This window comes from Cutaneotrichosporon oleaginosum (assembly GCF_008065305.1).
Source record: "Cutaneotrichosporon oleaginosum strain ATCC 20508 chromosome Unknown ATCC20508_contig03, whole genome shotgun sequence".
In the NCBI taxonomy this organism is placed as follows: Eukaryota; Fungi; Basidiomycota; class Tremellomycetes; order Trichosporonales; family Trichosporonaceae; genus Cutaneotrichosporon; species Cutaneotrichosporon oleaginosum.
Window position 1 is genome coordinate 268415 of NW_027072172.1, and position 23401 is coordinate 291815.

At 60.9% G+C, this 23401-nt stretch overlaps 10 protein-coding genes across 10 annotated transcripts; 4 read left to right on the forward strand and 6 right to left on the reverse strand.

The window, feature by feature from the left end:
• On the reverse strand, positions 1–1093 carry COLE_03288 (uncharacterized protein; the record flags this gene model as incomplete). The annotated part of the gene is made up of 2 exons (XM_018419371.2): positions 1–390; positions 971–1093. 2 exons carry the CDS (start codon positions 1091–1093, stop codon positions 1–3), a joined length of 513 nt encoding a protein of 170 aa, XP_018278079.1.
• A 1603-nt stretch (positions 1094–2696) lies between these two features.
• Positions 2697–3248, reverse strand: COLE_03289 (uncharacterized protein; the record flags this gene model as incomplete). Its single annotated transcript, XM_018419372.2, has 1 exon — positions 2697–3248. One exon carries the CDS (start codon positions 3246–3248, stop codon positions 2697–2699), a length of 552 nt encoding a protein of 183 aa, XP_018278080.1.
• Positions 3249–3805: 557 nt separating this feature from the next.
• Positions 3806–5876, forward strand: COLE_03290 (uncharacterized protein; the record flags this gene model as incomplete). Its single annotated transcript, XM_018419373.2, has 4 exons — positions 3806–3957; positions 4001–5442; positions 5479–5797; positions 5840–5876. The coding sequence occupies 4 exons, from the start codon at positions 3806–3808 to the stop codon at positions 5874–5876; spliced, it is 1950 nt and encodes a 649-aa protein (XP_018278081.1).
• An 80-nt stretch (positions 5877–5956) lies between these two features.
• On the reverse strand, positions 5957–6423 carry COLE_03291 (uncharacterized protein; the record flags this gene model as incomplete). The annotated part of the gene is made up of 2 exons (XM_018420417.1): positions 5957–6109; positions 6352–6423. The coding sequence occupies 2 exons, from the start codon at positions 6421–6423 to the stop codon at positions 5957–5959; spliced, it is 225 nt and encodes a 74-aa protein (XP_018278082.1).
• Positions 6424–6859: 436 nt separating this feature from the next.
• On the forward strand, positions 6860–7159 carry COLE_03292 (uncharacterized protein; the record flags this gene model as incomplete). The annotated part of the gene is made up of 1 exon (XM_018423496.2): positions 6860–7159. One exon carries the CDS (start codon positions 6860–6862, stop codon positions 7157–7159), a length of 300 nt encoding a protein of 99 aa, XP_018278083.1.
• A 490-nt stretch (positions 7160–7649) lies between these two features.
• On the forward strand, positions 7650–8870 carry COLE_03293 (uncharacterized protein; the record flags this gene model as incomplete). The annotated part of the gene is made up of 4 exons (XM_018419370.2): positions 7650–8074; positions 8108–8505; positions 8558–8616; positions 8649–8870. The coding sequence occupies 4 exons, from the start codon at positions 7650–7652 to the stop codon at positions 8868–8870; spliced, it is 1104 nt and encodes a 367-aa protein (XP_018278084.1).
• Positions 8871–9241: 371 nt separating this feature from the next.
• Positions 9242–9778, reverse strand: COLE_03294 (uncharacterized protein; the record flags this gene model as incomplete). Its single annotated transcript, XM_018423497.2, has 2 exons — positions 9242–9496; positions 9719–9778. The coding sequence occupies 2 exons, from the start codon at positions 9776–9778 to the stop codon at positions 9242–9244; spliced, it is 315 nt and encodes a 104-aa protein (XP_018278085.1).
• Positions 9779–10190: 412 nt separating this feature from the next.
• On the reverse strand, positions 10191–11868 carry COLE_03295 (uncharacterized protein; the record flags this gene model as incomplete). The annotated part of the gene is made up of 3 exons (XM_018420414.1): positions 10191–10575; positions 10620–11710; positions 11743–11868. 3 exons carry the CDS (start codon positions 11866–11868, stop codon positions 10191–10193), a joined length of 1602 nt encoding a protein of 533 aa, XP_018278086.1.
• Positions 11869–12908: 1040 nt separating this feature from the next.
• Positions 12909–17131, reverse strand: COLE_03296 (uncharacterized protein; the record flags this gene model as incomplete). The annotated part of the gene is made up of 2 exons (XM_018420882.2): positions 12909–12989; positions 13034–17131. The coding sequence occupies 2 exons, from the start codon at positions 17129–17131 to the stop codon at positions 12909–12911; spliced, it is 4179 nt and encodes a 1392-aa protein (XP_018278087.1).
• A 3472-nt stretch (positions 17132–20603) lies between these two features.
• Positions 20604–21994, forward strand: COLE_03297 (uncharacterized protein; the record flags this gene model as incomplete). The annotated part of the gene is made up of 5 exons (XM_018425440.1): positions 20604–20955; positions 21060–21332; positions 21398–21509; positions 21541–21877; positions 21914–21994. 5 exons carry the CDS (start codon positions 20604–20606, stop codon positions 21992–21994), a joined length of 1155 nt encoding a protein of 384 aa, XP_018278088.1.
• Between the last annotated feature and the right edge of the window lie 1407 nt (positions 21995–23401).

Consider the following 23401-nt stretch of genomic DNA (forward strand, 5'->3'; position numbering starts at 1 on the left):
TCAAACACGGAAATCTCCGGAAGGTGCCCGGGTCCAGAGCCGGAAATAGACGAGCGGGACGAGGTGCGGGGTAGACGAGTAGACGAGTGCGGAGCGAGCTGACGGGGTAGCCGAGCGGGTGCGAGACTGTGTAAGTCGCCGCGCGGCGCGGCCGTGCGCGGTGCCGCCTCTGGGCGGAGGATGGATTCCGCGCTGCATGATCTGTGTGGCCGCGTTCCTGTTGCGAATGATCAAGTGATCAATTCCAGCATCGTTTCGGCGTGACGAGCTTCTCCGCGGTGGATGCCCTCTAGTGCGAATCCTTCGGACTATATCAGTGGGAATGGGGCACATCCGCCTGGAGATGAATGCAAGTCGAAGTTTGATGGATGGAGAGGAGGTGGAGAAGACCTCGAGGTCAACGGGTACGTTGTAAGCTTTGCCCTGAGCGCGAGACACGGGTCCCTCCAGCACTGATCCACGTCGAGTCAAATGCTGTGAGGACCTCTTGCAGCTCGCTGTTGAGGTGCAAAATTGGTGAGCTCGTCCTCTGAGCAGGTGGGATACTGCCTCTGCCCTGCCGCTGGTGCGCTTGTGAGAGAACGACGTGAGAGCGTCGTTGAGATAACATGCGTCCGACCGACAAATTGGATAATCCTCTGTTCTGTGCTATGCGTCGAAAGTGTGTCTGTATGCTCCGATGGTGATGACTCAACACATTGCGACGACGGAGTTGGGCGGCATGGACTTGTGGCGGTCGCGACGACGTAGTTGGGCGGTATGGACTGGTGGCTGCGACCGCCACCTACCTCGCACGGCCCCGTCCGTCGCTGCCTCACACAGCCATGCCGTGCAATCGTTGTGGCACCCCCTAAATATGTCCAGCCTGCTGAGAACGCGGAGGAGAGTGGGGAACCGCGCCAGCAGTAGATGGCAAGATAAAAACGGGGGACAGTATGGCGGGAGGGCAGTGTTTCCTCGACAAACTCACAAGTCCGACTCGCTGCGTGTACCCATCCACGCTCGCCCTCCTTTTGTGTTGTACCGCATTATTATGGAGTTCGAAGTGTTGAGACCGTCGTGAATAAAGCGGGGCCATTGGAGAAAGGACCATAATGGACGAAGATGGACGATACTTGGGCGCTCTAAAACGGCTTGATTGTGGCTGACCTTTCCGAGGACCGTGACGCGCACGGCCGATCTGTTTGCAACGGTGGGTCCTTTAGACGAGCTCCTCACGGCCTTGGGGAGGACAAGCGTCTTCACTACCTCTGCAGCTCACAAGCGTCGACAACGGAAGTGCGTCTCTTGCCGGATCGTTCTTCGCGAGTGCCTTTGCGAGTAACCCCCTTCTCTGCAGTTGTTGTGCGGGTCCCATCTCCCGGTCAATCAGTAAGGAACTCAGCCGAGTGTGGCAACACTCGACGGGAAACTGCAGCAAGCGGGGCCCGGCTCTGTTTCGCACAACCATGATCGTCGACTCGCATGTCCGGCTATCTGACAACACCTCCCCTCTGCAGGCCGCAGCAGCATGACCCTGCCGAGCCTCCGAGTGCTGCGCTTTGTCCCGCGCATACCTCCGTCCATCGGCCCGCGCTCCGAGATCGACCAACAACGGTGACTACCCGAAGGCCATGGCCGCTTGAACCTCCGAAACTGGAGGATTTAGCGCGCAAGTGGCAGACGCACATTCCCATGGCGTCACAAGTCACGGAAGACATAGTGCGATCCCACGGACATGTACAGGGCGAGCAGCATTCATCGTTATTCGGGGCGCTGCGTTGGCGCCACTCGTGAAGGGCGATGCAGGGCGACGTCGCTTCATCCAGCAGCGAGTCCCGCCTTGCCCCGATGCTCCAGCGACGAGCAAGAGAGCGGGCACGGGCACGCAACCCCGCGTTTGGGCATACATATACAAAAAATCCTATGCCACCCCTGTCCAGGGGCAACACGACGGTGCACCTGGTCCGCTCACCTTGCCCTTAGCCGTGAGCGACGCGGCACGTGATGCCCAGAAGATGTGGAGCTAGGAATGCTTGGAGAGGCTATCGGCGTGCTTGGCCTGTGAAACGGCAGCCAGCCATCGTGACAAGCAGGGGAGATGATGTGCCCGGACAAGGCCGGTAGAACTGGGCCGGCGAAGCGGAATGAGGCGGAGGTGGTGCCACACTCGCATGATTGGCGTGGCACGCATAATGTGAGACACACAATGACTCAATAGAAATAGTGTCCCCTAACCTAAGCATGACTGCGTGAAAGGGCGCCGCGCTCCGTGGCCGTGAGGAGTCGGGATGCATTGTCGGAGTTTACAGATTGATGCGGATAGGCACTGCCGGCGGCAGCGGAATTTACCTGAGGAACACCGCTCGGCGGAGTACGCCGCCGTGTGACAAATCCGGCCTCTTGGCTCGCCAGTTTTACAGCGTCTGCCTTGTCCACATGGTCCGAAATCATGGGCGTACCGAAACCATCTGTAACCCCGCGCTGCTGTAGTCACTGCCATCGAAGTGCGACGGCCTCAGTGGCAAATCAGTGCCACAGCCCCGCACACGTGTCATCTGATGGCGGCGGCGTGGGGTCGGGTGACTTGCAGCTGCGCACGCCCCGGAGTCTCCGTGTATACGTGATGCATAAGAGACGAGACTCTTGGCAGCGCGCCACCGTATCCGGCTTGTTGCAGCGACTGGCTCGCTTACTTATCGGGCTACCCCCAAGCCTTATTCCGAGATGACAAGTGCGGCGGTGCCACGCCGCCACGTCAGCGGCGTAACACAATGGGCGCGTGCATCGTCGTGCATGTTCAGACACCGCTCGTTGCCAACACACGCCACAACTTGGCAATCAGGATGCGGAAGGGGAATGTCCAAAAAAGCCTCAGTGCGGATCTGCTTAGGTCCGTACGAGAGTGGGTCACATCGCCCCTGGGAGTGTGGATAAACGGAGAGTAAGGCAGTTGCCGCCTTGAACCGGACACGGATTAAGGCGGAGATGGAGAGGTGAGGCGCCAACTGCGACGAGAAAAAGGGAGAGGGTTTGGACGCGTGGGCTCGAGGTCCTGAAGCCAACGCGGAGACGCAGACGGAGCGGGTGTTGAACGAGCGGTGAGCTGTTGGAGAGTGAGCTCGGCGGCCAGAACAGTCGACAGAGCTGCTCGGGCCGCTAGTCTGGTCATAAGTCACCGGACACGATATGGTAACGCAGCAAACACCGGTCCGAGCAGGCTGCTGATCCAAAATGCCTTGGCCCGCTCGAGAGAACGGCGGCGACATGCATGCTCCGACTGACACGGCCCAAGGTTAGTCGGGCATGTGACCGGCATCCCTGACGGGCGTTGCGGGTAAGTTTGCCCGCACAAGGCCCCCGTCTTCGGCGTCCCACCACTTCCGAATCCTTCGCGGATGTACGTCTTTGATATCTCCGCTGGCGCAGACGCGTTCCGCTCCAGCTCTTGTTGGCACAATTAACTGCAAGCTGCTGCGGGGCAGGTGAGCCAAACTCCTCGCGTACTTCGCCAAAGACAAGGTCTTCCATGCTGGCCTACGTCGTACCGGAACACCGACGATATGCGAGTGGCTGCGGATCGACCAGGATCGGTACAAGTGACCTCGTCTCGCGCTTAAGCAAAAGACGACGCCGAGTGAGAACCTGCTGCGAGCGCTGGATAGTGTTGTACATATTCACGGTGTGAAACCAACCCGCGCTCATACCCCATCCCCCGCTCTTCGTCAGATTCCGAGCGCTCATCTAAAATCCGTCCACTGCCCAGTCTACATCCTTTCGTCGTCTTGTGAAGATCGCGTAACGCGCTATCTATGCTTGTCAAACGATGACAGACGAGCCCCAGAACACCGCCGGCCCGAGCCACTCTCATTCTCTGCGCCTCTCCTCGCTCGGATCGAGCCATGCCAGCCAGCCGTCGCAGGCCGGCCCGTCCACCTCTTCAACCTCCATCCGCTCGTACCGCTCCAAGAAGATCAGGTGCGCCCTTCTCATCAGCCGATATATACAGAGCTGACAGCAGGCCGTGCGACAACTGCCGTTCGAGGCGACAGAGGTGCGACATTCCTCGCGCGGGGGAGGCATGCCGTCTCTGTGTCGTCACCAAGAAGCAGTGCACCTTTCTGCGTGAGCGCCGCAAAGCCCCAAGCGACTTGAAAAAGCTTGCTGAGCGCGAGGCCGAGCTCACGGCCCAGCTGGGCAAAGAGCGGACTCCGCGTGGGCAGAACTCGTCCGCCGAGAGCGCCGCCACGCACGCCAGCACGAGCTCGTCTCCTGAGCCTGGTAGCACGGCCTGTCTTGCCCACCTCACCTCATATATCCTCAGCACGCGGGGCGCGCCTATGCTCGTCCCCGAGCCCATGGCACTGGACGCCGAAGGTGACGCCGACGAGGAGCTCTACCTCGTGGGCACGGCGAGCGAGCGTGACGCCCTCATCCTCAATAACATGACCGATAGCGTTGGCCCGTCTCTCGTGCAACCTCGCCCTATTCCAGGCGTTCGATTACGCACAGTCGCCCCCGGTGTCCACTTCGTATTTTACAAGAGCATGCCGTACGGCTCGCCGGACGAGGGTACATGGGCGACGCTCCGCGACATGATCACGCCAGCGCTCGTGCCCACTGTCCTTCAGGCGTTTTTCGCTGTTGAGGCACCTGCCCACCCTGTGTTGCGCCACGAACCACAGCTCTCCTCCCCCATCCTGCGCTGCATGATCCTCACCGCGGGCCTCATGTACATCCCCCAGCTACGACGGCTGCACAAGGAGGCGTACGTGCGAACGATGGCGGCTTTGCGCTCACAGAGCCCTAAAGCCCGCCTCTGGACGCTCCAGGTCTACCTCCTCGACCTAGACGGTCGCGAGACCCTGGACGCCAGTGGCAACTTCGTGACTCTCGGCCTCGCCATCTCCACCGCTCTCCTCCTCGGGCTGCACCAGGACTGCGGCGCCTGGAGCATACCGGCATGGGAGAAGGAGCTGCGTACCCGGTTGTGGTGGAGCCTCCTCAATTACGACCGCTTCAGCAGCCTCACCTTTGGGCGGCCGCGGCACATTGTCACGCCCAACGTCGTCCCCCTCCCGCCTCGGAACGCAAGCGACACGATGAGCTACGATGCGTTCGTGAGCGCGTGCGAGCTCGGTGCTATTCTTGACGACCTCGATAGCCCTCATGCCTCCCTCGCCTCGCTGGCGAGCATGAGTATGCGTCTTGACGCGTGGAAGAATGCCGCAGACTCACGAGGCCTCTTCGCGGCCGAGCCCGCGGCTCCCGGCGTCCGCTCCACCCAGCTCCTCTACTTCGGAAGCTGCATCATGGTCGTGCGTGCGATCTTTGACGCCCTCGACCCGACTGAACTCGATGCTCTCGAGGCCGCCCGCCACTCGTGCCTCATGGCCTGCGAGGGTGTTGTAGACTTTGTCGCAGCACTCACCCCTAGTGACCTTTACGGGTACTGGACGTCTCGTGAGCTCCTCCCTTCCATCGATGAAGCTAACCCAGACTCGCCCTTCATGCTCAGCCTTACATTGACCATGCTTGTGCGCATTATCGTAAACGCCGGCGAGGCGGGTGTGCGCGAGACGGCGTTGCTCGCTCTGCGCCGCTTCACCTCCTTCCTGGGCGACCATCAGAACACGGGGTGGGATGTAGGACAGCTCGCCCTCGCCCGTGCCCACTACTTCATTCCTCTGCTTACCCGGCGCAACCCAGAGTTTGGGAGTGTGCTCGACTCGGTGCAGAGTAGCATGCCGGCGCCAGCCGACGGTGCACTTGCCGACTTCCTCAACAACCTCGTTGATCCGAGCGGAATGCACGAGCTGTAAGTAACGATGTGGGAGCGAGCGTGCGTTGCTTATACGAGCGGCCTCGGGGGTCTGTTCTCGGTTCCGACGTTGTAGGCCGTCTCTGTAGCATCACAGGTATATTAGGGGTATCAAGGCACAATGTATAGTACGCGGTCGTGAGCAAAGCCGTTAGTCTACAGCCCCTCGCGAACCGGTGCGCTGGTGTCGGAAAGCTTCTCCCCCGGGCCGCGCTTCTTGACCGTCTTCATAAACTTGACGCCGGGAATGTTGACAATTGGGACGTGCTCGCACGTGCAGCGCTCCTCGATGGGGACGTCGGCAAGAACCTGAGGTGAGTGCGAGTTCGGTGCAACCTCGGCTCGAGTTTGGCACGACTTCGGCATTGTCAGTCGGCAAGTGCTCGGACAGCGTTCCACGCTAGCCCGTCCCGGGCCCCTATTCGTTCTCACCACTCATCTTCCTTCCACAAGCCCAGCAGTCCAAAGCACGACTATACTCTTACCAGCGACTGTTCCTCGACCGCCGATCACTTCGCCACCGCCGATCTCGCCACAACCGTCAGACTCACCTGCTCAACGTGGTGTCCACACCCCCACCAAGTCGGCTTGCCGTCGTTGGGACAGGCCATTCGGTGACACATGATGACAAACTGGACGAGCAAAAGAAGGACGAGTGGAGAGCGCATCAATGTTATGCGTCAACCGCAGTAACGGCAGGTGTTGAAATATCCATCGCGGACCAGATGGCACGCAGGGGTGGTCCGGATTCGGAGTCACGACGTCAGGCACGGTGTCCCGCATTTGATGCTGGGGAATGGTGGGTATTGCGCGTTTCGTCGTACGACGGTAAGGCGGCAAGGTCAGGCGGGTGTTTGCGCGGGTGCATGGGAGCCCGTCCGAGGCGGGGCTATCGCTGGTGCAGAAGCCATGACCGCGAGGAGCGACGGGCCTTAAACTCGCCTTCGTTGGGGGACATCTCATGCGTGTGCGACACATACTGGACAGCATTTCGGCACTAGTTGCATCGGGCCGCCGCTGGCAAAAGCGTAGAGGGAGCATGGGTCCTTCTATGTAACGATGACTCAGTGTACAGGCCCTTCAATGCTCTCCCTCACGGTTCCGGTGAGCAGAATGTCCGGCAAGGATCACAAATCGGCCGTTAGGTGCGTGACACGAAGCATGCTGCTGATAAGGCTGGTTGCAGCGATTATCATCGAATTTTATAGTGTCGCTTACAAGTTAGGCCGAAGAAGCACTCTGAGAACTTCGCAGCAGCGTCTCGACCGCATTCAAGAAGGTCCGTCTGCAACGAAGCTATCTGTCAGCAGTGTTAGGCTCAAGCTCTCGGGAGATTGCAAGATGCCAGTATCGCGCTGAAAGAGAAAGCAGCCGGCGGAGGGCCGTGCACGCCCCTGCAGCTGGCTTGTGGCACTCGCGATCGGGGTGACGGGTAGTTTGACAGCCGCCGGCAGTGGACGTTCCTGATTTTTGGTTCGAACCGACACGGAAACTACGTCGCTAGTTCAACTGCCACCGGCATCGATGCACCTTACATCTCTCCTGCCGCAACACAGTAACGTGTGCTTTGCGCCCGATGCGGGGATACTCACCTCTCCCTCGGGGCCGACGACGGGCTGGCACGTGCGAAAGCCACAGCTTATCTGTGGAATGACGCCGCTTACGACTGAGTGCGATATGTCTCCAGAGCGTGCCTCTTCCCCACTTCCACTCCTTCACATCGCTCATCAACGTTTCTCAGATCTCACTCACTCGCTGACCTCATTCTCCAGCACCAGCAAGCTGTCGCCCACATCGTGTCTCATTTCGCCTTTCCTCCAGCCATCCTCCAACACACCCTCACCACAAAATGCCAAGCGCCAAGGCCCTCCCCTCCAGCGTGCCCCTCCCCACTCCCTCAAGCGAGCCCAGGACCCGCCACACCGCGCCCCTCCCCAACACTGCCGCCAACCCATACGTGACCTACATCCCAGCACACCTCGTCGCGCCCCTCCCCACCCACCCCGAGTTTCAACACGACCCACACCTTCCAGAAGCACTCGGGAGGCCGGATCCCGCGCGCCGCCTGCGCCAGACTCTCGCGCCGATCCTAGACCCGCTGGCGCCTAGCGCCCTCCCTCCTGCCCGCGTGCCGGCCCACGACCCTCCTAAGCCCGATGTCGAGGCACCGGTCCTACCAAGGCTGCCGAAGCCTGCGGAGAAAGTACTCGACCCCGTCGAGTTCCGCCCGCTCAAGCTCATCGGCAAGAGCAGGCTATCCCACAATACTGCTCGGTAAGTCTGGCTCAACATGTGAGCTGATGTCAGGTATCGTCTCGCCCTCCCCCGTCCCAACGACTCCCTAGGCCTTCCAGTCGGACAGCACGTGTCGCTCGCTGCCAACATCAACGGGCGACGCGTAGTGCGCTCCTACACACCTACATCGCTGGACTCCGAGCTCGGATACTTTGACCTCGTGGTCAAAACGTATGACAACGGGCTGATGAGCACTTACCTCGATCATCTGCCCATCGGCGCGGAGATCGAGGTGCGTGGCCCTAAAGGCCAGTTCAACTACACCCCCTCGCTGGCCAAACACCTCCTCCTCGTCGCGGGAGGGAGCGGGATCACACCAATGTACCGTATTATCAAGAGCGCTGCGCTGGACGGGACGGACAAGACCAAGATGTGCCTCATATTCGCCAACATTGCCGAGGAGGACATTTGTCAGTAGCTGATGGGGCGGCTCTGAGCGACCTAAAGCGTAGCTGACAGCAGTGCTCCGCAATGAACTCGAGTACCTCGCGTCCAAGTCGCATGGGCGTCTCACCATTCACGTGAGCAGCCCTCGAGTCAAAGCTGACAGCAGTACGTCCTCGAGCGCCCGCCACCTGGGTGGACAGGAGGAGTAGGGTATGTGACGCGCGAGATGCTCGAGGAGCGCCTCCCACCCGGAGGCCCTGCAGGCGGCAAAGTATTGCTGTGCGGACCGCCCGGTATGACCAAGGCGGTTAAGAACGCACTCAAGGAAATGGGTTATTACGTGCCACGCCGGCCCAGTATGATCGAGGACGACATCTTCGTGTTTTAATGGCTGAGTAGCGGCCGAGCTCGCGACCATGATAGTGTTTATGCCACATGATACGCAGTTCTGCTCCGCTGGAGACATACAGGCGAGAACGGCAGAATGGTGCGTCCGGCGCCGACGTGGCGCTAGCATATGCTGCTGCAAACGTACACGAGCCATGCATGCTCTCTACACCACTGCTGGAACCTGCGCATCGCTACACCTACAGAAGAGTCTATGCGTCCACGGGCTGGACGAGCGTGATGTTGTCACCCTTGAGAAGGATGCGGCCTGGTGTCAGCGTTCGGAAGCTAGTGGTCTGGCGTTTTCTCCCTCCTCGTGTGACTGGGGGCTGCGACATGCATTACGAAGCGCATCCCAGCCTGAGCTTTCCTCTAGCCTGTCTTCCACGGGCCCACTCCCAGCTCGACACCCTTCACATCTGCTCTCGTCCTCTGCTCCCCGCTCCGACTCGCCCAAGACCTACCCAATGTTCGGCGCGGCTTGACCTCCTTCCCGGGCTTTGCGCCGCAGTCGTACACCTCCTCCGCCTCGTCCAGGACAACGTTCATGAACTCGTCGAACCCGATGATGAACGCCTCGATCCGGAACTCGGTGTTGTCGTAGAGCCACACAGAGACGCGGGCGTGCTGGAGTTAGCGCGAGGACAATGCGGACGGAGATGTGCGGGCGCGGCATCGTCGGGTCGGGGATGGGGCACGCAGATGCGCATAGCGCATGGCGACGGGCAAGCCAACGCGCGAGTCAACGCGCAACCGCGGACGAGTCACGCAGCGGGTGCACAGCCTATCCTGCATAATGGCCGCTCGACGATGGCGTCAAGCGCCAGCTCTACGCGGTGCGAGACTAACCTTTTGCAAGAAGCTGAAGAGGATGTTGATGGGCTGGACCATCACTTTGCGGCCCGACATGATGCTGATTTCGTGGGGTGGTGGGTAGTGAAGAAGGGGTCGCGGGGGTGCGTGGTATCGTCCGCTGTCGGCGGATGTGGTTGGAGAGGTGGTGTGCGAGTGCGGAGGTGGACGAGGCAGGTGAGGTGAGTAGCAACGAGTGAATGAGTTGTGTTGTTGGAATGGGCGGCGTGGGATAAAAGTCGGGAAATGCGGGGAAGGAAAATTGATGGTATCGCGTTCTAATATATGCTTTGTATTCTCAGTAATGCGATCGGCCTGGCTGACTGACATCACCATCCAGCGTCTATCAGCTCTGCAGCCACCAGCGTTTTAAGAGGCGCACACTAAAACCAGCACGATGTGTGTATCGCGGCTCACTTTTATCTGTGCATAGTACGTTGCTACTACAATCTGTCCTTTGTCTGCTTCATCAATGCGTCCCACTCAGCATCACCGGCGCCTTGTTCGCCACCTCTGCGCGCACGTCCGCCGTCGCGCCGCGTTGCTCGATAGCAAACGCCACGGCGTCCGCGCGCCCACGCTCCATGTCGACAAACAGCGCGATGACGATCGCCGCGAGGCTGCAGAGCACGAAGAGGAAGATGAAGGCGTTCCACTGGTTGCCGCTCGTGTCGACGATCGCGGCGCACACATACGGCCCGACGAGCGAGGACGCGCGGTTCGTGATCCCAAATAGGCCGAAGAACATGCCCTCGAAGCCGGGCGGCGTCAGGTCGGCCATCATGCTCTGCGCGTAGGCGTAGTATGGCGCCTGGCCGAGGCCGAAGAGGACCTGGTAGAACCAGAACTCCCATCTGGTGTCAGTGACGCCCGATGACAGCGCAGCAAGTAGACGCACGTGTTGTGGAAGCCGACGCGCTTGTTCCAGAGCCCGAGCATGCCCCAGAAGGGGATGAAGACGGTGAAGAAGTTCGTGACCTGGAACATGCGTTTGGTGCGGATCTTGCGCCATTTCTGAAAGGCCCAGTATGCGTGGACGCTGATGATGGAGGTGCAGGCCTGGGCGAGGCCGAGGTACGTGTTCTGGAGGAAGGAGAAGTGGATGTGTTGGTTCTGGACGATGCCGACCATAGCGGTCGTGGTGTTGAGCCCGTCGGCGAGGAGGAAGAATGCGCAGAGGTACACGAACGTATACGGCAGCCGCTTGTAGTGCCGGATGGCGGCGCCGATCTGCTTCCAGCCGACGGTGAGCCAGTGCTCGCCGCGTGGGAGACGGGGCCCGGGCCGGCTCTTCTGCAGCACGAACCACGGCACGCCGAGCACGATCCAGTACACGTTCGTGGCGGCGAGCGCGTAGTTGTTCGACATGGGGTTCTTGGACAGCGGGATGAGGATGGAGAGGTTGATGGCGAGCGTGAAGAGATAGCCCCAGTTCGAGTGGGCCGTCGAGATGGCGCTGAGGCGGTTGCGCTCGAGCATCTCGATTTTCTCGTACGCGGCGGCATCGATCTCGCCGTTGTCGAGCTTGTGCCGCGCCTCGATCGTCTTCGGCGTGTTCCGCGCTAGGCGCGGGAAGATGGACGCGTAGAACACGAGCGTGACGCCATAGCTCACGAAGCCGAGCACGAAGAGGCCCATCGCCACCTCCCACTGCCGCGACTGCGAGACGCCGAGGAAGCCGAACTGGGAGCCCCAGCACACGAGCGTGGCGAGGAGGAGCACCCAGCGGCTCACCGAGCCGTAGTCTGCTGCGCTGCCGATCGTCGTGAAGAGCAGTGTCATAATGGCGAAGCTGATGCCGTTCGCGATGAGGATGACGGATGCGACGGGGCGCACGCGCCCGCCCCACTTGATCACGCAGTGGTCGTCGGCGCACGCGCCGCCCGTCGCGGGGTGGTGGCCCGCGGCGGTCGCGAGCGACTGGAACAGGATGTTCGAGAACGTCATTGGGCCGACGCCGTTGTCGCCGTTGTAGTAGAGGTAGTAGGCCTGGGGTCGGCTGGGCCTCGGGGGCAACTCACCCACTCCTCCCACCTCGTGACGGGCGGACCCTCGCGACTGCGTGCGTCGCGCTCGTCCTCTACCGGAGAGGTGACCTCGACCACAAGCACCTCGTCCTGGATCTTGTCATTGCTGTCCTCTGGCATGGTGGTAGGAGTGCAGCTTGCAGGGGCTGTGGAGCTCGAAGCCGAGGTTCTTGTACTGCGCGCGATGGACTCAGCGGCCGCGATAGGCGCGAGCAGCGGCGTGCGCTCGTCCGCCGTGTCGGCATGCTCCAAGCTGGCGAGGCTTGCACGCCCGCCCCGCATGGTGCATGCTGTGTGATGTGGTTATGTCAATTGACTAGCGGCGAGTTGGCCGTGCCTCGGTCCAACCTCGCTGCGTGCCTGTTCAACCCGATTTGCCGTGATATCTGCCGGACTTGCGGTATTATTAGTCTGAGATCTGCTATCAGCCGCCATCATGTGGTTGGCACAAATCGTTGTTGAACGCCTGCGTGCTTATCTGAGCAAAGTGACGGTCGCGGCCCGCTGCACGCTTCCGGGCGCGAGCCGTCATTAGCCGCGGCTGTGGCGGAGTAAGTGGAGCTCCGTCCAGCTCATCGCGGGTTCGTGGCGGTTATCCGTAACCATTTCGCTCACCGAGACGATCTTGTAGATGCGCTCCCGCGATCGCGCGACGTTATCCAAGTTATTTGAGGAGATGATGTGCATCTCAGCCGGAAGAATTGCCGGCGTGTACCGTGGGGAGGTGCGGAAAGCGATAAAAGCGGGCGGGCGCATCGCCGGTGTGTCCAGTGACTTTGAGGTGGGGCGACCAATAACACGAGTAGGATGCAACCCTTGTAGGAGTGTGCGCTGGGCGTCGGAGAGAAGCGAAGGCGGCGACATGGCCGACACTGGTTGAGGAGAAGTCAACGCTAGGGTCGACTGCAACGTTACATTAGAGATGAGTGTCAGCGGTCCCAGTGCATGTCGTAACACAGCTTGAAGGCAGTCAGTGCTGTCATGAGCGTCAAAGTCGTTGTCAGAATCGGGGAAGGGCTGCGTACTCACCCTACTGATGGAGCCCCGACTCCCTGCCGAGAAGCCAGCTGAGCCAGATCGATGTGCGAACTCTAGCACGTCTGCATATCTGGTACAACGAAAACACATTGTTCCTAACCGGATGGAACCACAAACCTGCGCTACCGACTGTTCTGCCCGTTGATGGCCCTGCACCACTGCAGCGTTGTTGCGTGCGTGCCGCCATTGAAGTAGTAAATTGACTGAGGTTAGCGATGGCATCCTTGCCAAGGGCGGGAGTACTCACCCTGTTGTCCACAACACGCAAAACGCGGTCGTTGGACGCGCTCACGCTCGCTGGCTCGCGCACAGTTGCCATGCGCAGCACCGAGAAGAGGTCTACACTGCCCTCCCAGCCCTCGCCGGGGCGCTGCTGCACAAGCACAAGCATGTCCGAGCAGAGGATGAGCATGATCGGCTTTTCCATTGGCTCGGGCTTGATGAACTCGACGGGCACAACCGTCTTGTTGCCCGTGATCGTCGAGTCACCATCCACGCCGCTGAGCTGGGGCGGACCGTCGACCTCTGCGTATGCGCTCGCCTTCTTGACAACGCGAATGAGGGTGAGTGCGCCGTCGAGGATAAGCTTGCGATGCGGTTGCACGAGGGGGCTCGGGCCTCGTGACGTAATACGCTGCTGCCATGCCAACAGCCGAAGGCGAGACTCCGCCTCGCGCTTCTCCTCGTTCATGAGCGACGCCAGAGTTGTGATCTCGTGAATCGCGTCGTCGAGGGCGTCGTTCGGCCCGATGCTCTCGCGCGGAGGCGTGCACAGCGCCAAATCGCTGAGCAGGAGCTTGTACCGCGGGATGCGCTGCACGGGGAGAAGGAGATACGACTCGAGGTTGATCTGCGAGTGCTTGGGGTTCTCCTTGGCCCGCTTGAGGAACGTCTTGACGCGCTTACGTTGTGCGGGAGTAAGGGACGCTCCAGACTGCGGGACACTCTCGCCCACGGGAAGGACGGCGGAGCCAACCAAGCTGGCCCCAACGGCTGCAACGCCGATAGCGCCTGCGCCCTTGGCTGGGGATGGCGTGGATGAGCCGTTGGACTGCAGTAGCCACGTCTTCATGCGCGACAGCGCATTGTCAAAGTTGTTGATGTAGGTCGAGTACTGCTTCATGTAGGCAATGTAATTTCGGAACTCCTCGCCCACCTTGTGTGCAGCCAAGGCTGACACGGCGCCGCTCGCGTCATCGCCTTTCTGAAGGAGGGGATCGAGGGCCCTTTCAAGGGCAGGAAGGAAGTTGTCACGGTGGAAGATCAAGATCGACTCAACTCCGCCGAACACGACCTTGCGCTCGGCCATGGGGATCACAGTTTCGCCCTTGGAGCTGCCGGCCGCAAGGCTCGCTGGACGCACGTAAATCTGTACCAACTCATCGAGGCCACGGACGTAGGTCTTCTCGGTCTCGAAGATTTCGTGGAGGACGCGGGTGCGCTTCGATGGGTCGTCCTTGTAGCGCTTCTGAACATCAGGGTCAAGCGCGCCAGTCGACGAGTATGCCGAGTGTCGCTCGCTGCCGACGCTGACCATCGAGACGCTCCGCGATGGGATCGCGCTGCTGATGGTGAGGTGACGGGCAGACGTCGTTGTGGACTCGGCAACCGAGTCTCGCAGCTTCGCGTTGTCACCCAGTGGAGAGAGAGTGTCGGACCCCACTGTCGAAGCCTGGGACTGAATGACCTCGAATGCGCCATACGGATCCCCTGGAGGTAGGGAGAGGTCGTAAAGGTCGCGGAGGTAGCTCTTGATAGAATCCAAGCCACGCGAGTACCGCCCATCGTGCTCGTTAATGGACAGATTGTCCACTGAGCGGGCGTAAGCGTGGTGCGTCGACGGGGTGTGACGCCCCAAATACAGCCCCTCGTTGTCCCCCAGCGTTTCCACGGCATCGTCCGCCAACGCGTGCGGGTGCTCGCCATCGGCCAAGGTTGCCTGTGGGGCCATGAAAGGGGACATGGAAGGAATCGCCACATTCAGCGACGGTGGGCTGGGGTCAATGGGCAAAAAGCTGCGACGCTTGCTGCGCGCACCGCCAGAGGCCGAGCCATAGGCGTTGACCGGAAGCTTGGGCACCGACATGGTTGACGCGGAGGGAACCGCCAAATCTGCACTGCTTTGCGACGCGCCGCGGGGCCGCGTGGGGATCATGCCAGTGGACCAGTGGTCCGCGCTGAGCGGTGGGCGCTTGGGGGGCCCGCCAATGAGGGTAGGTGCCGAGATGACTGGGCCGGAGGGCATCGACGAGATGTTTGCAGCGGCTGATGCGCTCATCTGCGCGGAGCGGTCCTTTTCTGTTCGCAGACGAGAGAGAGACACCTTGCGGAGGAAACCCCACTTGCTGTTCTTCTCACTACCCTCAGCCTCCGACTCGTCCGTGTAGTGCGCTGCACTAAACACGCGACGGTTTGACGGCGCAGAGGTGCGATCAGAGAGGATCTCCGAGTGCGGGTTGGGGTTGCTTATGCTGCGATTTGGTGCCCGCATAGGGGAGTCCTGCTTAGCTGCCGCGCGTGTGGTCGTACGGAGAGACTGAGGGACCGACTGCGTCCTCCCATTCTGGAGGCCGAGACCGAGGGAGTCAGCAGACGATGACGGGCCGCCGACGGACGTCTGCGAGGCGTTGAGCGAACTCATTGCCGAGTTCAGTCCTGCTGTTGTGGGCCGGTAATTGGACTGCGTTGTCCCCGGCCGAGCATAGTTGGATGCTGCGGATGAAGAGCGCGAGTGATTACCACTGCGAAGTGTCGAAGCGAGGATTGGGGCCACGATCGGCTGCCACTGTGCCGCGAAGGGGTTGTTGTCGATTCGTAGTGTCTCAAGGTGGCCAAGGAGGCAAAGCCACGGTGGCAATGTGACGAGGCGGTTGCCGCGCACGCACAGAGTGTGCAGAGAACGAGTCTGCGCAAGCTCCACCGGGAGGTTGGAGAGCAGACACCCATCGGCCACCAGCATGCGCAGGCTTGTGCACTCGCCCAACAGGGACGGGAGCTGTAGCAGGGGGTTGTGAGAGATGTTGAGCTCCTCGAGGGAAGAGCAATGCCTTAGGGCCGTAGGCAGAGTTGTCAGGTCGTTGTTCGAAATGTCAAGAACAACGAGGGTGGTCGAGAGCACGTCCAGCAGCGCTGGCAGTGCGTCGAGGATGCTGGGACCCACTCCAGCGAGAAGCAGATGGGTGAAACGGGGCAGACGTAACAAGTCATTGTCCGACATTGCGCTCAGGACACGAACGCCGCCCATGGCCTCTAGCTTTTCTTGATTGAGAATTGCGCCCCGACCGTCGTCTACCATTGCCAGTGCGTTGGGCTCGGCGAGAATCTCGCTGTCGTCCTCCCACGGTTGCCTTGCTGGCAGCGATCCTGAGAGGTAGCTGAAGGAATGTTCGAATGCTGAAGACAGACGCTCTTCCCCCGATCCCGAAGACTCTTCGGTCTCGTCTGTGGTCGACACCGAAAGGCTACGGTCTCTTGCCATGACGGGCGAGCGCCAGGGCTGACGTTGCACGTAGGACGAGCTGGGAGATGTCGCGTGATAGCTCGCCGTCGAGTTGGTCTCGTTTGTGGATACACGATAGCCATTGCGGTTGAGCCCCATGCTGAGGTCGGCAGGGAGGGGTGGCACTGGAGGCTGCTGGTTGTACTCGCTATAGGCGTGATAAGAGAAGGCGCCAGATGCCATCGAGGACTCTGCAGATGAATACGCGTTCTGGCGCCCCGTCCTCATGCGGATACGAGGCTCGTGCTCTGGTTTGCCATCCAGCACTCGTTCTGTGCCATAAGTGTACGCCTCACCAATAGAAGGCGAGCTGGCTGTCGAGTCGACGGTCGACGTGGTGGCAAAGCTCAGCGTAGGCTCGCGCATGTCATCGCCCAACTGGCGCATGTCATCGTCGAGTTCGCTGTAATCCTGGGAGTAGACATCAAGATCAACGTCGAGCTGAGGGTTGGATCCCGAGGGCATGGGGCTGGGAGGCTGCTCCATGCCCAGGTACGCGCCCGAGTGGGGGGTCGGGTCCGTGTATTTGCGCTGTACATGGTACACAGGCTCATCGGTGGGAGGGTAAGCACTGTGTGGACGACGCGACCTGTCGATCTTGGCGGAACGGAGACGCGATTCTGATGGAGGCGTGTACATGCTATCGGCGCGGATAGAGTTGGTGAGGGGGTGGGGGGAAGCGGGGTGTGACTGCTGTTGAGCGGTTGTAGACGAGGTGGCAAGCGGGAGGCGAGACTTGCTCGGCCCAGCTTGCTGGGTGCGTTCAAGGTCGTAGTTGTAGGGGGCCCTGTTAGAACGAAGCGACAGCGCGGGTACTGCGGGATAGGGGCCTTCGATGTCGGGCATGACCAGGCCGTGGGGCGATGTGAGCCGTTCTTTTGAACGGCGGTGGTGGAGTGGTGTCCAGAAGGAGGAGTTGGAGGTCTGCGTTGTGCAAGTGATAGTGCGCGCCGGGGTGATGCCAGATAGACCAGAGTATAGGCGCGTTGGTTTAGTTGTACAGGGGTCGATGATGCGCCGAAGTCGGAAGGCGGAGAGGTAGAGTTGCGACGCGCGGATGAGAGAAAGAGAGTGGTTGAGGAAAGACGAGGTACAGAGGCGACAGGCGACAGGACAGCAGAGCAAAACACGGTCAGCCTCACAACTCAAAGATTCCGTCACGTCACGGTTACCACCAAAGCCAAAGTCGGCTCTTCTCGTCCGCTCTTCTCTCCTCTCACCGTAACGATGTCTTGGACGCGCGCGTCACTCTACTCACTAAGATGTATTTGGGTCGTTGACCACTCTTTCAGATGATGGATGAAAGAGCTTTGCGAGGTGCTGATGTGGCCACTCGTCGGGCTGTGCGTGAGCCGAAGTGTCCCTTGTCTCTCTCTCTGTCAGAGACCGCGCAAAGTGGTCGGGCGGCCAGGCGGGTCCGTGGTGAAACGGTACCCCCTTGGACCCAAAGGGCGGTATGGGCGGCGCGCCTGTTTTCCCACTCTCAAGCAATCAGCAGGTTCCAGACTTACAGTCGTCGTGATCAATGTCTTGACCAAGCGAGGAGAGGATGTGGATGCAGGATTGAGCAAAGGTGGGCGAGATGTTGGATGGAGGGAAGGTGGATGGAGGGTCAGATGTAGATGGCTCAATCAAGCAACGAGGGATCGGCGGCGCTGCGGGCAAAACGCGTCAGCACGGGTGCGGGCGGTTTCTTCTACATGGCAGAGGCCCAGTCATTGGCACGTCCTCGTACTCTCAACGCATGCAAGATGTGATGCCATCGCCGTCCAGATGAACAGGATGTGGTCTATGCGCGACCCTGGGACGTGGACCGGTTAGGGCGGAGCGTGACACCTCCGAGAGAGGGTCTGGCCACCACCTCCACGTCTGGGCGCGATAAACTTTGGGCGCGCGCGCGCACGCGCGCCTCGTGTCTCTGCGAGGGCGCGTTCAACACCGGCTCCGGGTGTGTGTATCCACAACGCTCTGTAGCATACCAACTCACCTCTAGGCGGATGGAGAGTCGTGAAAACGGGGACTAGGTTGAGAGATGATCGTGAGCCGCACGCGAGGGAGCGGGAAGCGGGATTCGTTTACGCGGGGGCACAGCCCGGCTGGCCTGGTCGGGGTGGAGGGATTGTAGAATGCGGCCTTGAGCGGACGCAGTGGCGAGGGGGGGGGGGGGGGGGGGGGAAAGTTGGAAGCGCGTCCGTGGAGAGTGGGTGGGAGGGAGAGAGAGAGAGATGTCTGTGCGGTGGAGAGCAGACAGAATTGTGGTGGTGAGAGGGAGGGGAAAGCGGGCGGGGGAATTAGCTAACTTTAGGGCGGTAGTTGAGCTAGAAGCCGGCTAGCTGATGTTGATTGTGGACGCCGGAGTCGCTACCGGAGTGGCTACCGGAGAGATGGAGACGGCGAGTGAGACGACGGACAAGTGGACGACAGAGAGAGAGAGAGAGTGTGTGTGTGTGTTGTTGATAGAGTTGGGAATTGGGTGAGGGTGAGGGGGAGGGTGAGGGTGAGGGAAGGTTGACGGAATTGACGGATGGATGGACGGACTGGGTGTTGACAAGCAAAAGGGACAGCCGTTTGAAGCGTCGTCACTTGGTTTGCTGCTGCCGCTGCTGCCGCTTTGCTTTCCAACGTGACAAGACAACACCCCTCGCTTCAATTCGACCAACTAATAAACTGTCGTGCACTTTACGTCGATCGAGTCGAGTGGGCAGATGTTTGTCAAGGAGAGAGAGAAAGAAAGAGAGAGAGAGAGAAAGAGAATGAATGCTCATGGACACTCAGGATCCAACAGCGCAGAGGATATGGACTGTGCAGGGTCCACAAGGACATCTCTCAAAGGGTTTCCACCAGAACGCGCGCAGTAGCTCACTTGCCGGCTCGCACAAATTCCGGGGGTGCAAAAGATTCGTCCAACATGCCACCAGCATGCCAGCATGCATACTGGCCTCTCCATCGACAAGCACTAGTACATACGCGCGCCAGTGTGCATGCCAGAACTGCAGGACTGGCAGAGTACGTACTGCTCTTGGCCAGATGTGGTGATCAGGACCGGGTAGGGAAAAGACGGAGGGCTTCAATGCCGGCTGGGCCGAGGCCGGCACTAAAACAAGATAAGGGATCAGGGGATGCAAGGCACAATTCAGGACTCGACATGGACTGGGGTGCTTGGTTTTGCCCTCGGCGCTCTGGCGCTCTGGGCTCTGGCAAGCAGCGGGACCAAATCACCGGGTTTTGAGGGTAAACACTTGAATTCTCCTCCGCCACGGCCGCCACAAGAGAGTTGCAAGCTGCAAGCTAGAGCGTCTCCCATCTCGCACTAGTTTAGTAGTTACTACTCTACTGCGATAGCGCGAGGCATCAAGCCGTTTTTTTGTTTTGTTTTTGACACATGACACACCTCGCGCGATCGCACTCCGGTTACCCGGGTATCTGCACGTCGAGGCTGGAATATTCAGAAACCGAATTGTTAGATGTGGAAACTAGCCGGTGCACTCGAAGCAGGATGGCAGCTAGCAGGAGCAGACCCGCCAGTCGCGGCCAGTCGCGTGCTCGTGTGCGCGAGCAATGCTCGACCATAGACGAGGAGAGTTGGCCAGGCCCAGGGCTTTGACGGCGCCACGAAACCAACCGGCACCCAGGGCATCCCATCTCGGCCTCTTCCCCGGCTCGCAGAACATTTCGAGGGTCCCGAAGGTGTCAGGTCATTCCTTACACTATTACTCTAGATTCTGCCTGCCTGCTGCCTGCCGGTAGCCAAACAGCCAGCTCCTAGCATCCAGCTCCAAGCCAAGCAAGGCACATGGCGTAAACCCAACTTGTTCTGCATGACTAGATTGCCAGAAACAACCTGCTGTGCCTCCTGGCTCGGAAACGGCGGAGGGCAGCGGCGATCGCGGCGGAAACGGCGCAACTGCTCATTTATGCACGTTACGCGTCACTGCGCGCCATCTACAAGTCTTGCAAGTCACGACGTTCATGTCAGGTCACGCGGTGACACCGAGTGACTCATGACGTCGTGCAAGCGTTTGTTTACAGCCAACAGCCAAGTGGCGCCGAGCCTAAAAGAGGACAGTCAACAATGCATTGGTCGTTGTGCCGGGGGAGTACGACCTCCATTGATCGTCGCCACGATCGCCGCCACATCTTTGTGTTTGTGGCTCGCCTCCAAACCCTTCTTTGGAGTGGGGCGGGTGAGCATCGGGGCCTCCACCGCAACACGTGGCATTACTTATACGGCATTCCACATAACCAACATACCACGAACTCACCAACTCACCAACAATCGAAAGTCACTCCACCTTGCCATCCACAACCCGCATCTACAATGTCCGACCCCCTCGCCCTCCTGCGGCAGTCCATAGCGGACAACCGCCCCGCCGAGCTCCTCACGTCGTCCGGCGAGCCCACGACGGCGCTCACCGACGCCGCCTCCCTGCGCTTCGCAGACATCGTCGTCCCGAAGGACGCGAGCACCCGCTACGCGCGCTCCGACGCGCGCACCGAGTTCTACACTATCGGCCAGCTCTGGGTCGTGTGGGAGAAGCGCGATGCCTCCCTCAAGGACTTTATGCAGAGTTTCACCGCGCTCGGCGTCGGTAATGTGCCGATTGCGGACCGCCGTGCCGTGCAGGCGTTCTTAGCGGGCGAGAGCGATGGTGGCGCGCGTGTCGGCGAGGGTGAGTGGACGAGTTCGCGTCTGCTTCAAGCATGTGCCAATACACGCATATGCCTGTAGGCCCTCTAACGCGGAAGCAGCGCATCGAGGCGGCGCTGACAGCAGCAAAAGCGCCCGTGCCAGAAGCAGGGCCGAGTAGGCCGGCAGCGCCGAAGCGCAAATACGAGGTGAATGTCGCAGACCGCGAGTTCTGCAAAAAGCTGCGCACCGAGGAGATCGAGCTGCGCGATCGCAACACGGTCCTGCGCGTGTCGGGGACAGGCAAGGTCAACAACTTTGAGCAGTTCGTCAAGGGGGTTATGAGCGAGAAGATTCGTGCACTGCGCAAGAGCTTTGATACGCGCGGCGCGGCGCCTGCGCCTGCCGCAGCGCCAGCAGGTGAGTAGTGTTTGTGCAGAGGCGGCGGCGACGACCGCTGTAACATCAGCGTCAACTAACACCAGACATCAACCGCGCGCGCAAGCACAAGCAAGCGCACCCAATCATCATCATCTCGTCGTCGCCCACCTCGCTCATCACCATGTGGAACGTGAAAAAGTTCCTCGAACACGGGATGTACGTCGCGCCCCGGCGTCGCTCACACCAGTTTCGAGCCGAGCGACGTCGCGCGCGCAAACGAGATGCGCGAGGGTAACATGCACGCGGCGGACATTGTGCGCGTGCTGCGCAAGCGGCAGGGCGCGGCGGGCGAGACGACGACCGAGTACCGTGTCGTGGACAGCGTGGACGGGCTGCACAAGTGCGGGCAGGACCCGTGGGACCGCGTCATCTGCGTCGTGACCACGGGCCAGGCGTGGCAGTTCAAGCCGTACAAGTGGGTCGAGCCGCGCGTGCTCTTCCGCCACGTCAAGGGCATCTACTTCCAGTGGCAGAACGAGAGCGCGAACCCCGCCGTGCGCGACTGGAACGTGACGGAGATGAGGGTGGGTGTGGTGAGGCGGACGCACGGCTGATGCCAGATCGACCGGACCCGGCGGCACACGGACAGACAGGTCGTCGCAGAGTTCTGGCGCACCCTCGACAACTTCCGGCGCAGGTAGCGCGCAGCACGCAGTGGCAGCATAGCAGGTATAGTAGGGAGCAGGGCGTTACGCGTCGCATGATGTAGTGATGGGGCAGATGGTATGTATGGGGACGGGCGGACAGGGCCGTCCCGCTCGGTGCCCCGCTTGGTTCGCGTCCATTGCTCCATGTTGCATGCTCGTGCTCGATGCTCACGCTCCGCGCTTGGGCTCCACGTCCGCCGCTTCTCCGTCTTCTCCGATCTCTTATCTATCTGTCTGACCTCTTCCCGGCTCACACTTCCCCCCTTCCCCCCGCCCCATGTCCACAATCGGCTTCATCATCGACGGCGTGCGGCACGGCTCCTTCATCGGCCCCCAATGGTTCCCCGACGCCGGCATGACCGTGTGGATGTTCCTCAGCGAGATGCGCGACGGCGACGCCACACGCATGGCCGACAACCTGCGGAGCGTGCAGTGGTGCGTTACTCTCCCCCGCAGCTCACCACAGGCTCCCCGACGACAACACACACTTCCTCCGCCGCCCGCTCGACGTGCTCCGCGACCTGCGCGACGGGCGGTGCGCCAAGATGCCCGAGCACGCGTGGCGCGCGTGGCACGGCGCGCAGCGCTGGGCGTATTTCATTGTGCGTGGCGCCACGCCGCACCGCGCCGCCCCGCGGCGCGCCAGGCTGACGCGCTGACGCCAGGACTTTGATGCGATGGAGTACGAGATATGGCGATACGGCCGGTTCGAGTTGAGCTCGGGGCGCGCGAGCTTCCGCGACCTCAATTGGGACGGGTTTTGTGCGCTGCGCAGCTGGATCCTGTCTATGGAGGCGGGGGTGGTGAGTGGCGACGGAGAGGGGGAGGGGGAGGGGGGGGAGGGGGAGGGGCAGAGAGCGGGGACGGGGGCGGGTGGCAGCGAGGGTGAGGGCGAGGGCGAGGGTGAGTGAGGAGGTAGGGTGGGTAGGGGCGAGAGAGCGGAAGGAATGGGGAGGCGGGACTGACCCAGCTCCCCAGCTCTCGACGGACGACGACGCCGTCGCGGCAGGCTGGGCGGCGATGGGGCATGGGGTGTGTGAGCGGACGGACGGGCTGACGCCAGACCAAGGAGGCGCAGGTGTCACTCGACGCGGACGAGCTTACGCGCGCGCTCGAGAGCCTCAAGGTGCATGACGCGGCACGGGTGTGCTGATGCACGAGGCGGGGCGGGGGATAGAGTAGCTATAATACTGCGAGCGAGCACATGTTCTGGTGGGTTGTGCCGACCGAGCGCCGGTGATACGTCCTGAGGTGAGAGGTCCGAGCGCCAGGCAGCCCACGGCACATGGTCCATAGTCGGTGAGGCGAGGAGGGGCGAGGACGACCGTCGCGCCGGCCAAGTCAGCGGCATCACCCTCCGCGCCTCCGCTGTGCTGTTGTCGATGGCGTGGTAGCCGCGGC